Below are 16,535 nucleotides of genomic sequence, written 5' to 3'. Positions count from 1 at the left end.
GTTACTCTAGTGTCTGGCTCAAACGTAGATAAAGCACTAATAAGCCATTTGTTTGTTAGGAGCAGAAGTCTGCCTAAACACACTGGTCAAAGTAGAAGTAAATTTTATTAAGGGAAAAAACGGTCATTTTTCCCCTCCCTGGGAAACACGTGTTGCCCTAACTGGGAGGTATTACTTATTTGAAGGTATAGCTTCATGGGTGTAGAGATTTAAGAATCTCCAATCAGATAAGAAAATGACAAGACTATAATAATAAAATGGACAACTTTGCTTTATGGTCTAAGTTTCATTAATTTATACTCAGAGTTTAATAAAATATACAACATCCCAGAAGTGTATGTATAACATAAAAACCATTTCAAGGATGGTTTATTTAGTAAATCATAAATTTTAAATTGTGATAGTAAAATCTCTCATTAATGCCATGAAGTTTTTTGGTAAACTTTCATAAGCAGGATAACAAATCCCATGTTAGCACATTTTTAATGTATCATTTTGCTTGTTTAGAAATCTTAAAAAAGCACAAGACTCAGTCTTTCGCACAGAAAAAGAAATAAAAGACACTGAGAAAGAAGTAGATGATTTAACAGCAGAACTAAAAAGTCTTGAGGACAAAGCAGCAGAGGTCGTAAAGAACACAAATGCTGCAGAGGTAAGACTTGGAGATGGGAGTGAATGGTATTTGAAGCAATTCAAGGATTTGGATATATGACATCAGTACTCAAAAGCTTAAAACTCAATAGCTTAGTAAGTACCCAATAGCTTAAAATTTTTATAGCTATAATTAACATTTATTTGTATAATAAAAATATGAGTACTGTAACTTTTCCGTAAGTAAACTTTTAAAATGGAAGGGGCATAGGGAGCGATTGCTAATTTCTTCATCTCTGTAATGTAAAAATACCTGTTCTTTCCATTTGGGAAGGTCTTATCTATAGTGTAGTTCTTGGTTTTTAGGAGTCCTTACCAGAGATCCAAAAAGAACATCGTAATCTACTTCAAGAACTAAAAACAATTCAAGAAAATGAACATGCTCTTCAAAAAGATGCACTTAGTATTAAGTTGAAACTTGAACAAATAGATGGTCACATGGCTGAACATAATTCTAAAATAAAATATTGGCAAAAAGAGGTAAGATGGTTACCCTTTAAATGTCACTTTAAAATATCCTTTACGAAAAAGTTGTGTTTCTTGTTTCTATTTTGTATTTTTGAGATGTTGTGATTCTTAATTCCCAGAGATAATCATTTCTCAGGATTATAGAATACATAATGAACAATATATAGTAACTTATATATATAGACAATTCTGGGTAATGGTTCATTTTCACCCCAGGGCTGATTCAGAGATTTAGCAAAAGGCTACATGAACACTTTGGAACACTACAATTATTTTTCTTGATGTCCTTTGAAAAATAAATGCTACAGAAATTAGCCACAATTCCTTAGTATATATTGTTTTAGTAGATAGGTAATTTGTCATATTGTGATTTTTTTTTTTAAACAATGAATTATAGTTCTGTGCCTTCCCTAACGCTCATCTTAATTGAACTTTTAGATTTCAAAAATATCATTGCACCCCATAGAAGATAGTCCTCTTGAAGAGATTGCAGTTTTAAGCCCAGAGGATCTTGAAGCAATCAAGAACCCAGATTCTATAACAAATCAAATTGCACTTTTAGAAGCCCAGTGTCATGAAATGAAACCAAACCTTGGTGCCATTGCAGAGTATAAAAAGAAGGTATGAATAAACTGTTAATGACTTAGTCTGAAATTTTTAGTCCTTAGCCTCAATTGTGAATTTTAATTTATATAATTAGCAGTTTTAACTCTCATCTCAAGAGTAACTGAATAGATGTTTTTCTCATATTTTTTTTCCATAGGAAGAATTATATTTACAGCGGGTAGCAGAATTAGACAAAATTACTTATGAAAGAGATCAGTTTAGACAGGCATATGAAGATCTTCGGAAACAAAGGCTTAATGAATTCATGGCAGGTTTTTATATAATAACAAATAAATTAAAGGAAAATTACCAAATGCTAACTTTGGGAGGTGATGCTGAACTGGAGCTTGTAGACAGCTTGGATCCTTTCTCTGAAGGAATCATGTTCAGGTTTGTAATTATACTGAGTTTTGGTTTTTTTTTTAAGATTTTATTTATTTGACACAGCGAGAGAGGGGACACAAGCAGGGGGAGTGGGAGAGGGAGAAGCAGGCTTCCCACGGAGCAGGGAGCCCGATGCGCGGCTCGATCCCGGGACCCTGGGATCATGACCTGAGCTGAAGGCAGACGCTCAACTACTGAGCCACCCAGGCGCCCCTATACTGAGTTTTAGATTCTCTTGTTACATATCTCTACATAATCTCTAAATTGTCATTTTTTAAGGGTGGGATATGAAGGTTAGCTCTCCAGCTTGTTTTATTTGATGGTAAATAATAATTTGTTTACATATTGGCAGTTTACAGCATAAATTCTGGGCAAGCAGCGGGCGCCTGGGTGGCTCAGTTGGTTAAGCGACTGCCTTCGGCTCAGGTCATGATCCTGGAGTCCCAGGATTGAGTCCCGCATCCGACTCCCTGCTCAGCAGAGACTCTGCTTCTCCCTCTGACCCTCCCCCCCCATTCTCGCTCTCTCAAATAAATAAAATCTTCTTTAAAAAAATAAAATTCTGGGCAAGCAGCAAATAATTTTACACAATATTTGTGTAGTTCATCTTTTTAAATTTTTGAGCCATTTCAGTTTAACATTAGGATTTTAAAATTGCAAAGGAAAAAAAATGCACTGGAAACAGAAGAATAGCAAGAAGCGTTCACTGGCTTACTGTTTAAATCTTAAAATTTTGGTAGGTGTTCATTCTCCAATAACATTTTTATAAAATAACCCCAAAAAAGTTTAGATCTGTGAAAAGCAAATTAGAGATCCCCAAAGAAGATGGTAGAAGCCAGTTATGGAAAACAAATCATGAAGTCTTTAACTTTGCAAGTAATCTAAGAAGAGATTCTCTTTTAATTCAGTGTTCGACCACCTAAGAAAAGTTGGAAGAAGATCTTCAATCTTTCAGGAGGAGAGAAAACACTTAGTTCTTTGGCTTTAGTATTTGCTCTTCACCACTACAAACCTACTCCTCTGTACTTCATGGATGAGATTGATGCAGCCCTTGATTTTAAAAATGTGTCCATTGTTGCATTTTATATATATGTAAGTAATCATTTAGAGATTTTCATTCTGAGAATTTTATGATGATACACATGGAATTCATTGACTTATTTCTTACCTTTGAGCTTTTCCCCTGTACTCTTAGTACCATGTCCTATATGGTACCAGAGAGACCAAGTCCTTTATTTGAACTAAATATTTCCAGTTTGGACAAGTTAAAATATAAACTGATAATGTAAATTAGTAGCAGAAACACAACTAGAATCTCCGGTCTCCTTAGATTTCTTTCCCACTAGAAGACTTCTAGGCAACCATGCTTCCAAAAATACCCATATTCCTCTCAAACTCAAATACTGTGTCATGAATTACCCATGCTATCATTCCTGTTCATCTTAATCAAAGTAACATTGAATTTATTGCCCAGAAAGAACATTTCAGGGAAGTTTAGATGTTTATTATGATTTGTTATTAATACTTCTATTTTTTCTTTCTCTTTAGGAACAAACAAAAAATGCCCAGTTCATAATAATTTCACTTCGAAATAATATGTTTGAGATTTCAGACAGACTTATTGGAATATACAAGACATATAATATAACAAAAAGTGTTGCCGTAAACCCAAAACAAATCGCATCTAAAGGACTTTGTTGAATTTGTTTATAACCAGGATTCCTTAAATTGAATCAGCATATTGTATTATGATTTTCTATTTGTAAAGAATTATAAATTATGTAAAATACATATTCCTAAACTGAATCATATAACTAACTGGCTTCTATTTTATGCTATTAGGAGACATGTTATAAAGTCTAATATATTCTAGGGGCACCTGGGTGGCTTAGTTGGTTAAGTATCTGCCTTTGGCTCGGGTCATGATCCCAGGGTGCTGGGATCGAGCCCTTTATCCGGCTCCCTCCCTCTGCCTCTTCCCTTGCTTGTTCGTGTACTCTCTCAAATAAAATCTTTTAAAAAATACTCATACCTGCTTCTAGGAGACTAAGAATCTGACAATTTTGTAAGCAGCAGGCTATGGAGAAAAGATGCCTGGGAGGGTCAGGTGATTTGCCCTTAGTCCCAAGTTGTTACCACCAAAGTTAAAAATGTGTTAGTTCATGAACCGTAAGTTCTAAATTATGTTAATCAAGATGCAGCATACCATCATGGATCTCTAATCTACAATGGAAAAACCTGCCAACTACTATTGAATTCTTAAGGTATTCTATTTACTATAATTTAATAGTTTAGACAGTCACTATTTATTACCCAAATAATGGGAACACTTTTTTAAACAGTTCTGAATTCTGCAAGATGAAAATTTAAATATTTTATATGCTTTTCTAACTCAGTGTTTTAAACTTGCAAGAGGACCAGCAAACAGACAATATCTGAACATATGATACTCATCAGTTAATTGCTTCATAAAAAATGAAGTATGTAGGGGTTAACTTCCTTAGTATAAATGGAAATTAAGATGGAGTATTTGCCTGTCCATTTGCCAGGACACTCTTTTCTGCACTGCATTAGCTCAGTGTTACCGTGTAACTGAAGTTGGCAACCACACTTGGGTTCAAGAGGAATTTTGGTATTAAATCAAGTTTTTGCCCTAGCTATTTGATTTCTAGATACTGATTCTAAGGAATGAGTTATTAGCTCAATATTCAGCAACCATTGTTTAGGTACTAAAAAGATCCAACAAAGATGGTTTATATCATAACAGTCATTAAATATGTAAATACATTAGCATGGACTTAAAGCAAAATCTGAAACTCAAATATGGTCGTTTTGATTCAAGATATAAGGGAAAAATAAAACTATAATCAAGTACTTTTTCATTGGTGAAAGCAGTGATTAATGGAACTTAATACTCTCCTGTACTAAAGCTCTATGACATAAGTCTTAAAGATTTAAGATAGATGATTCCCATAATCCCTATGAAAATTCCCCAAAGCTACCACTTGAGTTTGAGCGCCTTATTAAGCCACTCAATGCAAATAAAATAGCAAAATAAGTTTATTAAAATATATTGTTATACATAAAACAAAATATTTCAGGATTATATATCTTAAACTTTACAGTTTCATCCTCCAGGTAAGAATTACAAAACAGAACAGCATGTATTAAGAATTGGTTATTTGTATTCTTGACTATATTCATGCACACTACATAAAATTCAGTTTTGTCTAAGAACTGGCAACTTATAAAATAGTAATGTCAAACCTAGAATGTGTGTATATGTTCCAATTTTTATCTGTAAATGATTCTTAGACATAAATTAGTCCTAATTGAATAAAAATCTTGGCTTAAAGTTTTGGTAGCATGACAGCAGGAACTCTGAAAAGACATTGTCTCCCATATGCTAGCTGTACGGCCTTGGGCAAATCACTTTCCGTTCTGTTTCCTTATCTACAGAAAGAAGTTAATACCTACTTCAGAAATGTGACGTTAGAGCTTGACACAAATAGCTAACAAATTTCAGTGCTTACTCATATACGTATTCAAAAAGTATGTGGCATTTTTGTATTGTAACTAATAAACTTAAGTCTAAAGTTAATATGTTGTATTTATATTTCAATACCTTAATTATTTAGCTCCCCCCACCACCTCTATTAATACCCTCCAAATGTTCTTTGCCCACACGATTGTTAACTGTGCTAGATATATATTCTGATTCTGGTCATATATTTGACTTGATACAGCCAGCCATCTTTGTGGTAAGATATTCTCAGCAGATAAGCCTTTAGGAGCATTTTAGAACTACAGCCATATTAATTAATTATAATTTATATGTAGTATCAAACAAGGAGCATTCCCTAAAATGACCTGAAAAGTCTGAACTAGATAGGGTTCCTAGGGAATGGATCTAAGAGCAACAGCCAATTTGGAATTCTGGAAAACAAATGACCTTTTACTTAGTTTCCATGGACAAAAGGGCCAAAAGTCCTACCACAAGCACCACAATTCCAGTCCCTATTAACAATAAGGAAACTAATCAAAGGGATTTGACTTAAGAGCTACACAGGCTCCCATTTAAGCAAAATTCAAGAAAGTTAAATTATTGGTACTTTGATAATAACCTAAGCAAATGGCAGAAAAGCCCATTTTTGAGACAAATAAGAGTTAACATGATGCCACCTAAATCAAATGATGGAATATATCAATATACTATGCTGGTAAAATGTTTTGAATTTTTAATCCAAGACCCGATTTGACTGGCAAAACTAAAAGCACTAACCAAAAAGTCAAACTTACGCAAACCACAGAATAAAATAAGACCATTATTTGAAAAGGTCACTGTTCCCTAACAAAATATTTCCAAAAGCAATAGCTTTGTCAGGAATGAATGTTGATAAACATTTTAGGGCTCTTAAAATGTATAAATGCGTCAGGTATGTTTGATCAAAAATATCCTTAATGTAAGCAATCCCTTATCACTTTTAGACTTTGCTACTTGAATTTAAAACCTCTACTCACCATCCTTATTTGGCCAAAGGCTTTCAAGCCACATCAAAATAAAGGCCTATACACTCAGGATTTTGCCATCTTTTAATCTAAAAACTATACATAAAAAACTGCAACACTAACCACCGCAGTAATAGAATGCTAAAAAAAAAAAAAAATGCTAAAAGATAGTATTGGTACAGGAATGTTTTAATGCCACAGCGATAAAGTAAATGGGATAATGTATTAAATCAAGTGAACTAGACACTGGTTTGGACAACTTACGTATCATTTCTAACTGACATACTTCCATCATCTAAGAAGCATGGATGGTTTAACATATTTCTATATATTTGTTGTAACTCTGATAGTTCAGTTGGCTATTTTTATCCATCCTACCCTATTTCTCCCTTTAGCAATGGTTTAGTCTGCTGTACAGAATGCCTATTTAAACAATTCAGATTGGAATTTTCAACGAGAAACTATTTTCCACATGAATTCCTTCAATAAATGTAAAGTGTGACATAGCATAGTCTTCAAATCATGCAGATTGTTAGACAAACTTTGATAAACAGATAGAGAGACTTCAGAAAAACATATTGAAGTGATTTCATTTAAAAAGGTTATTATGTGTTGGTTAAAAAAGAGGATCAACATCAGTATCACTGAAATTAAAGTAACTATAACAATGTTTAAAATCTTAAAAAATTCAACTTCTTTTTCATCTTTATCAGGCCAGGAACATGGCATCCTCTTTGAAGAAATTTTCATTTCAGGAATGAGAAGTTTCTTAATTTGTCCAATTTCTGTTCTGCTCCAATCTTCTTTCAATATTTGGCTTACTCGAGGATAAATTTCAACAGGTTGAACCTCAGGAAGTGGTCTTTGTTTCAAAATCTGCACGTGTTGGCGGATATCATCAACTTTTTCAAGAAATTTAAGTGGAGACTCTTCCTGTAAAGATGATGTCAGTGTCATTAATTCAAATTGCTGCTCTCTTATTTCTTTCATTCTTTCAATTTGTGGAGTATATTCCTGGTTAATCAGATTGCTAACATCACAGAGAGCAGCTAGGAAAACTTTTTTTTTCTGTTCTAATGTATCACTAAGCTCCTTAAAATACTGTAGAACAACTTCCTTATCACTTTGGACCATTTTTTCTGAATGAGATTTCTGTTCTTCCAGCTTTTCAATAAGACAAGTAAGATCTGTCCAGTGTGTGTCAGTTAACTGTTCAAGCAGTTTTTGAGGCGTGTCCTTTTCTTTCAGATAAGCACTTTGAAGATCATCTATGGGATGGCCATGATGTTGACCTATGGTAAGGCAATGACCACAAACTAGTTTTTTATCTAGGAGACAGTAAACATTTAATGGTTGTCTGTAATGTTCAGGACAGGTGACAATATCTGGATGGTCTTCTTGCTGGTACTTTTCAATAATAGCCCTTAATGCAAAATTAACAGGTAAAGATTCAATACCAGTTGGAGCAATTTCAATAATACTTCTGCAGTTAGGGCATTTGAGTGGAATTCGTAAAGGTCTCCATATATAAAAGTTCCCAGATGCCTGAAGAACGTTTTCCAAACAATTTCTACAAAATGTATGAGAGCACGGTAGTACACGAGGATCTTCAAAAATACTGTAACAAATGGGACATGTTAACTCGTCCTCAAAATTGTGCATTTCCTGTTAAGAGAAGAAAAGTATTTTAAGCCTCCATGTAACAGAGACACTTGTACGTACCATATAAAGTTTTAGGTGTTAACCTCAAAACTATTAATATACTGTGCTTGTCATTTAAAAGATAATTAAGATGTTTAAGATTTTTAAAAGCAGCTTTCTAAGTAATACAATTCCTAATATATAGACATCATTTTTAAGAGCTTACTTTGGGACAAAAATCATGCTAAACAATTCTAATCTGTAGTAAATACTTCAAATTAAAGTTATTTAAGTTTGCTTCTATGCAAAAGTAAAATTCAGTGTTCTGTCGAAGTCTACTTAATGATAATCTGTGCAATTTTTACATTCTAAGTGCTAAAATCTAAACTGCACAAGAACTGGAAGTCCTAGCCATAGCAGACAAAAGAAAAGGCATCTACGTTGGTTAAAAAAAAAAAGTAAAACTGCCACTATTTGCAAATGACAGGACACTTTATATAGAAAACCCTACAGATCACCAAAAAGAATAAATGAAGATTCAGTAAAGTTGCAGTATACAAAATTAATCTTGCATTTCTATACACTTAACAGTAGCAGGAAGAAATTAACCACATTTACCAGAATAAAATACCTAGGAATAAATCAAGAAGGTGAAAGACATGTACTCTGAAAACTACTCAACACTGATGGAAGAAACTGAAGACAACATAAACAGGTTGAAAAATATGCCATACTCTGGACTGGAAGAACACTGTCAAAATGTCTATACTACCTAAAGCAATCTACAGATTCAATGTAATCTCTATCAGAATACCAATAGTATTTTTCATAGAACTAGAATAAGCCTAAAATTTGTATGGAACCACAAAAGACCCTGAATAGCCAAAGCAATCTTGTTAAAGAACAACAAAGTGGGAGGTACCACAATCCCATATTTCAAACTATACTACAAAGCTGGAGTAGTCAAAACAGTATGGTACTGGTACAAAAACAGACAAAGATCAATGAACGGGATAACCCAGAAATAAACTCACACTTACTTGGGCAATCTCTGACAATGGAGACAAGAATATACAATGAGGAAAAGATAATCACTTTAATGATGCTGGGAAAACTGAACAGCTCTATGCTAAAGACAAACTGGACCACTTTATACCATATAAAAAAATAAAGTGGATTAAAATACCAAAATATAAAACCTGAAAACTCCATCATAAGTAAAACATAGAAAATAATCTATGGGGACACTGGTCTTGGCAAACATTTTTCTAAATATGTCTCCTTAAGCCAGGGAAACAAGCAAAAATAAATTGGAACTACACCAAAATTAAAAGTTTCTGCCCAGCAAATGAAAAGGCAATGGGAGGTTATTTGCAAATGATACCTATCTGATAAGGGGTTAATATCCAAAATATATGAGGAACTTGTACAACCCAACACCAAAAACAATCCAATTAAAAAATGGGCAGAGGGCCTGAATAAACAGTTTTCCAAAGACATACAGATGGCCAACACACACACAGATGGCCAGCACACACAACACAATGCTCAACATCACTGATCATCAGGGAAATGCACATCAAAACCACGAGACACCACCTTGGGTTTGTCAGAATGGCTAGTATCAGACAAAAATAAGTGTTGGCGAGGATGTGGAAAAAACGGAATCCTGCACTGTTGGAGTGTAAATTGGTGCAATCACTGGAAAACAGTATGGAGGTTCCTCAAAAAACTAAAAATAGAAATACTATTCAACCCAGTAATTCCACTACTAGATATTTATCCAACGATAATAACACTAAATCCAAAAGATGTATGCACCCCATGTTCACTGCAGCGTTATTTGCAATAGCCAAGATACGGAGGCAGTAAAAGTGTCCATCATAAATGAACAGATGAGATCTGGTGTGTATGTATGCATATATAGGTATGTGTGTGTGTACATATATGTGCATATGTATATATATGTGTGTGTGTATGATAAATAGAAACAATGGGATAATAATCAGCCATAGAAAAATGAGATCATCTACAATAACATGGATGGACCTGGAGGGTATTATGCTAAGCAAAATAACAGAAAGACTAATACCATGTGATTTCACTTATATGCGGAATCTAAACCAATGAGCAGAGGCACCTGGATGGCTCAGTTGGTGAGTGTCCTGCTCTTGGTTTCAACTCAGGTCATGATCTCAGGGTCATGGGATCAAGTCCCGCATCGGGCTCCCTGCTTAGCACAGAGTCTGCTTAAGATTCTCTCTCTCCCTCTTCCTCTGCCCCTCCCCCCTGCTAGTGCTCCCTCTCATTCTAAAATAAATCTTTAAAAAAAATAAATGAGCAAACAAAAACACCAAAACAGATCCATAAAATACAGGAACAAAAGTGATTGTGGGGTGGGGGGTGGGTGGGGATGCTGAAATGGGTGAAGGGGATAGGAAGGTTCGGGCTTCCAGTTATGGGATAAGTCATGAAGATGAAAGGTACAACACTCAGAATACAGTATTTTAATAGCTCTGTATAGTGACACAGTAGCTATGATTGTGTGAGCATACCATAATGAATATAGTTACTGAAACTGTTGTACACATGAAACTAATGTAATGTGCATCATTTATACTCAAAAATAACTTGGGATTTTTTTTTTTAAGATTTTATTTATTTGCCAGAGAGAGAGAGCATGAGCAAGCACAAGCAGGGGGAGTGGCAGGCAGTGGGAGAAGCAGGCTCCCCACTGAGCAAGGAGCCCAATACGGGACTCGATCCCAGGACCCCGGGATCATGACCTGACCCGAAGGCAAACACTTAACCGACTGAGCTACCCAGGTGTCCCGTGGATTTTTTTTAATTATGCAAAAATAGGCAAGATTAAACATTCCTACTAAATAACAAATTGGGATTAGCAAAACTATATTCTTTAATTCAAAAGAATTCATGTTCCCAGTTGGCTCAACCACAGTTCCTAAGACAAGGTATTAAATTTCTCTAGTAACAGTTACTATAAATTTCTTAGCTTCTTCAGTTGAAATACTAGTATGCTTAAAGTCCAGGATCAGCGTAATTTAATATTCCAAAATAATAATCCTAATTTGCAGATTTGGAAGGGAAAAACATTTTTTAATTAGTCCTTCCAATAAAAATCAGTTTTAAAGATGAAATGTTGATTGGGGTTAACTATGAATTACTGACCAGTAGAGCGTTAGTGGTGAAGAACATCATTAGCCCTCTTTCCTTAATGAAAGAAACCGAGCAACAGTAACTTGACCTCTTGGCAAGGTAGTTTTGACATTTCCAACAACAAAAGCCTGACAGTTTCGTACCCTGCCTCGTCTTACAGTCTTAGTTTGAACCTATCCTCAAATTCAAGCCACAATCTCCAGGAATTACTTAGCTCTGATAGAGAAAAAGCAAGTTACACCACCATTTAGAGAACCTTAAAGAACAAAAAAAAAAACCCAAGTCCCATTCCTGTAAAATATAAAGGTTACCAAATCATCCTCTATAAAACTAACTTTTAAGATGAGAAATTTGAGAAGACATCTACAAATAACTGTGTACTTTTATTAACTGTTAAAAACCTCTCTAGACTTTTTGGCTCTATGCTCCTTCACATTTTTAAAATCAAACTCTTAATCAAGTCTCAAATTGGGCCCTGCCTCCTCCCCAAATTAGGTCTCTTATTAATCTCACTGAATGCTGTACTGCCAATTTATGGTATTTAATTGGAGTTATTAAGAGGATTTTGTAACATTTTCCTATATATTAGGATGTAAGGCTGCAATAAGGGCAGGAATTGTGTCTAAACACAGAACTTACAGGTATTCACTACATGTATTCACTAAACACATAGTAGGGATTCACTCAACATTGGCTGAATAAACACTCCTTCAGAAACCAATGTTAATGTCACATCTTACTTTCTTGTTTTTTAAAAAACAGCAAAATCTCTTTGTTTAGGAAAAGCTGTAACAGGAGAGTCTATCAAAAAAATATTCCATTCAGATTGACAATATACAGAACCCTTTTGAGTCAAGATGTGTCACACAGATCCTAAGCTTCAACTGTGAAACATTCCGGGAAATTAAGCAATTGGGCAACGGTACAGAAGATGACATTCATTGCAGATAAGTCCAAGAGAATGCATGCTGGGAAGATTTCATGACATTAGACTATACCTACAGAGAGCTCTATAATCACACAAAACCACCCATGAAAAACAAACATGTTTCTCAGAGGATTTTAGTGATGTCAGAATGCATAATGAAGGAATAAACAAAACAGCACTTTGCAAGGGAAAAATAACATTTGAGCAGTGGACATATATTCAATTTAGATTTAATATTAGAGCTATTTAATGTTTAAGTGCCAAAATTGGCCTAAAACAGAATCAAACCTTTCCCTCTAAAGTCTTATTTGACAAAAGGCTAGAAAACATTTTTCCCTGAGACCCATTTAGGGACCCCACAAAGCTCAACTTTGTTTACAATGAAGATATTCATAACAATACTGAAAGAAAATGTCATCTCCTGAGCTCATATAAAATAGAAAGCAAATATGGTCTCAAAAGTTAACTTTCACAGTACGTAAACATTTTTAATAAAATTTAATTAGAAGTTTGTAGTTAACTTGAAGACACAGAAATAAAATCCTACTCTTGGATGACCCTCTTCTTGCTATTAAAAACTGATTTTAGGGCACCTGGGTGGCTCAGTTGATTGAGCGACTGCCTTCGGCTCAGGTCATGATCCTGGAGTCCCGGGATGGAGTCCCACATCGGGCTCCCTGCTCAGCGGGGCGTCTGCTTCTCCCTCTGGCCCTCTTCCCTCTTGTGCTATCTCTCATTCTCTCTCGAATAAATAAAATCTTAAAAAAAAGGGGGGGAACACCTGGGTGGCTCAGTTGGTTAAGCGACTGCCTTCGGCTCAGGTCATGATCCTGGAGTCCCAGGATCGAGTCCCACATCGGGCTCCCTGCTCAGCAGGGAGTCTGCTTCTCCCTCTGACCCTCCCCTGTCTCATGCTATCTCATTCTCTCTCTCAAATAAATAAATAAAATCTTTAAAAAAATAAAAAAGAAAAGAAAACACTGCACCCTGGTTGCTTGAGGGAGCAGTGTGAGCCTCTAATTCTTTAAAAAATAAATAAATAAATAAATAAATAAATAAATAATAAATAATTAAAATTAAAATTAAAAAAAAGATTTTAGGCAATAAATTTATGACAAGTCAAAACTGGTTAACAGAAGCAAGCCTGGATGAAAACAACTCTGTGAGGCCAGCAACTTTCTGATTCTGGTTATTGCCTGAGAAACAGAAGATAAAGGTGGTTTTCATGCTTAGAAGCCAGTCCTTCCAGAAACTAGTATGAAATTTTATGCACCAGGAGTTTTCTACATCCAGCTCAGACTTTTGAGAAGGAAAAAAGGAGAAAAACTTTACCTATGTATATTTTCTAGGATGAATGTCTTGGATTTAGCTACATTGTATGTATGTAACAACACTGGAAACTAGAAGGCAGTGAAGCAATGCCCTCAATGTGCTCAGGAAAAAATGGCTTCCAACCTAAAATTCTATACCCAGGAAAATAACTTTTGGAAAAGAAAAGCAAGAATTCTCACCAGGTTAATGGTGAAATTAAATCCAGGACAACTGTGCAGCAAGCCTAGAGAAAAGGAGTCTGGGAAAAGAAAACAGATCCAAAAGGAATCCAAAAGGTCTTTAAGAAATGGAACTGACAATATTTCAAGTGTCTGAACAGGAGAGGTGATGACAAAACTAAAGTTTGGGAAAAGTGACAGAATCATGAAATGGGAGGAAATATATGGCTCATTTATCATATTAGTCATAATATTAAATATTGATTTTACCAAAAAATATGACTTATGGACTGAATGCCTGTGTCCCCCCAAAATTCATGTTGAAATCCTAGCCATTAATGTGATGGTATTAGGAAGAAGAGCCTTTGGGAGGTGATTAGGCACCCCAGGAAGGGAGTGTTCTTACCAGAACCCAACTATGCTGGCATCCTCATCTTGGACTTCCCAGCCTCCAGAACTGTGAAAAATCTGTTGTTTAGGCCACTTAGTCCACGGTATTTTTGTTATAACAGCCCAAACTAAGAAAACGACAATTATACTGGCTGGAGGGAATGTGCTTAAGAACTAAATCTTAGGGGCGCCTGGGTGGCTCAGTCGTTAAGCGTCTGCCTTCGGCTCAGGTCATGGTCCCAGGGTCCTGGGATCCAGCCCCGCATCAGGCTCCCTGCTCAGCGGGAAGCCGGCTTCTCCCTCCCCCACTCCCCCTGCTTGTGTTCCTTCTCTCACTGTCTCTCTCTCTAATAAATAAAATATTTTTTAAAAAAATCTAGAAACAGATCATTAAATGAAAGTGGTTGCTTCTGGAGAGCAGGAATCAGGAGTGGGGAGTGAGGGCAGGGGACTACTATTTTTCATTATTAACCTAAATACTATTTTATTTTCAACTATTAACATCTAATTAAAAACAAAATTTTAGACAGACAATACTACAAGCATCTAGGCAAAAAAGTAAGATATCTAAAAAAGGAAAGAACAATGGTCTCAGAATTCTCTTCTGGGAAATTATAATTTCCAAAAATGGCCACAACAATTATCTCCCATATATGCTCCTCCACAGTGTGGCTTCAGAGGTACTCCCCCATCAAAAGATGAAATCTCTTCCCCACAAAAAACCCGGGCAGGCTATGTGACTGCTCTGATCAACAGGATATAAAGTACAAGGGATGCTATGACCGTTCTGGTATAGCCCTTAATTAGCCTGGCAGGTTATTGCCCCAGAGCCATGAATCACTATGTAAAACACAGTCCAGACTACTCTGCTGGCAAAAGAGGAAAAGTAGAGAAGCAATGAAGTACCAGACATGTGAGCGAAAAAGTCATCATGAACATGCAGCCAGCCAAGCCTTCAGATATTTGTTACATGGTGGTACATAATCAGAACATCTCCAAAGCAACAAAGAATGCTGAAAGATCATATAGCAATGTCCACAGGGTCTAGACAGAAAAGGATATGACCTAAGAATTCTCTACCCAGCCAAGATGTACTTTATTCATGTGAAACAAAAATACTCTTAGGAAAATCTATAGGGTTTAAAAAAAAATTGTATAGGGCAGAGCTGAAGCTATATACTTCCATTACCAAACAAAAGGAATATAAAAAGGATTCATCTAAAGAAAAAGAGTTAGGGGCACCTGGGTGGCTCAGCTGGTTAAGTGTCTGCCTTCGGCTCAGGTCATGATCCCGGGGTCCTGGGTTCGAGCCCCACATCGGGCTCCCTGCTCAGTGGGAAGCCTGCTTCTCCCTCTCCCACTCCCCCTGCTTGTGTTCCCTCTCTCGCTGTGTCTCTGTCAAATAAATAAATAAAATCTTTAAAACGAGAAAAAAAAGAAAACCAACCTAGGAAAGGCAGAAGAAAAATAATAAAAATAAATGAAGAAAACAATGAATTAACAAAATTCCTGTATTGATAGACCCAAGAGCTGTCAGCTCTTTAAATAAATAAGCCATTAGCTATCTGGGATAGGCAGCCTCCAAGATGGCCCCCAATGACCTCCACTTCTAGTACTCATGTCCTTTTGTAATCCTGTTCCCTTGAGTGTAGACTGGACCTAGTGACTCCCTTCTTTTTAAGATTTTATTTATTTATTTGAGAGAGAGAGCACAGAGCCTCCATAATGTCTAACTAGCATATTATAGGTGGTCAGCACTGAGAATAGATTATGGAGAACTAAACAGTACCAAAAAAATATCATTACCCATTCTATTACACAGTAGTGTGTAAATGATTTTAATTTTAATTCACTAATAATGCCTTTCATCTCTAAACATGAATAGTAACAAAACATCCATTACATTTTACAACCTCTGAAGAAAATTATGTTTAGCACATTATAGAGTTAAGTGAGTTGCTCTAGAACTTATAGTGTGAGTCGGCTATAAGGCTGGGAAAATTCTGATTGGGTCTCATATCTTTGTCGCCCTAACTGATACAAAGCACATTTTATGCAATTCAAGATTACTTTAGAAATACTACAATTGTGCCATCTATATACATAGGCCAAGATTTTATTTTTTTTAATTTTTTTTAAAGATTTTATTTATTTGAGAGAGAGAATGAGAGAATAAGAGAGAGAGAGAGAGAGAGAGAGAGAGAGCGAGCGCGCGGGGCAGAGGGGGGGGGAGGGTCAGAGGTGGAAGCAGACTCCCTGCCAAGCAGGGAGTCCGATGTGGGACTCAATCC

The 16,535-nt window shown here is 35.7% G+C and overlaps 2 protein-coding genes across 5 annotated transcripts in view; one reads left to right on the top strand and one right to left on the bottom strand.

Annotated features, from left to right (window-relative positions):
• Positions 1-5,710, top strand: part of SMC4 (structural maintenance of chromosomes 4) — a 40,163-nt gene extending 34,453 nt beyond the window's left edge. The window contains exons 19-24 of the mRNA XM_025879641.2: positions 508-652; positions 958-1,131; positions 1,558-1,740; positions 1,883-2,115; positions 3,018-3,201; positions 3,658-5,710. Of these exons, the coding sequence (XP_025735426.1) occupies positions 508-652; positions 958-1,131; positions 1,558-1,740; positions 1,883-2,115; positions 3,018-3,201; positions 3,658-3,810 (1,072 nt within the window). The 3' untranslated portion in view covers positions 3,811-5,710. The remainder of the gene's footprint in view (positions 1-507; positions 653-957; positions 1,132-1,557; positions 1,741-1,882; positions 2,116-3,017; positions 3,202-3,657) is intronic.
• Positions 5,711-5,839: 129 nt separating this feature from the next.
• TRIM59 (tripartite motif containing 59) overlaps positions 5,840-16,535 on the bottom strand; it is a 13,578-nt gene continuing 2,882 nt past the window's right edge. For all 4 annotated transcript variants that reach the window (XM_073897970.1, XM_025879668.2, XM_025879662.2 and 1 more), the window contains exon 3: positions 5,840-8,283. In XM_073897970.1, coding sequence (XP_073754071.1) covers positions 7,069-8,280 — 1,212 coding nt within the window. In that variant the 5' untranslated portion in view covers positions 8,281-8,283 and the 3' untranslated portion in view covers positions 5,840-7,068. The remainder of the gene's footprint in view (positions 8,284-16,535) is intronic.

Source organism: Callorhinus ursinus, unplaced genomic scaffold (assembly GCF_003265705.2).
Source record: "Callorhinus ursinus isolate GAN/ISIS: 27379988/994484 unplaced genomic scaffold, GSC_fseal_2.0 scaffold1, whole genome shotgun sequence".
NCBI lineage: Eukaryota > Metazoa > Chordata > Mammalia > Carnivora > Otariidae > Callorhinus > Callorhinus ursinus.
Note: the sequence above shows the minus strand (reverse complement) of the source record. Positions and strands in the feature narration are given on the sequence as shown.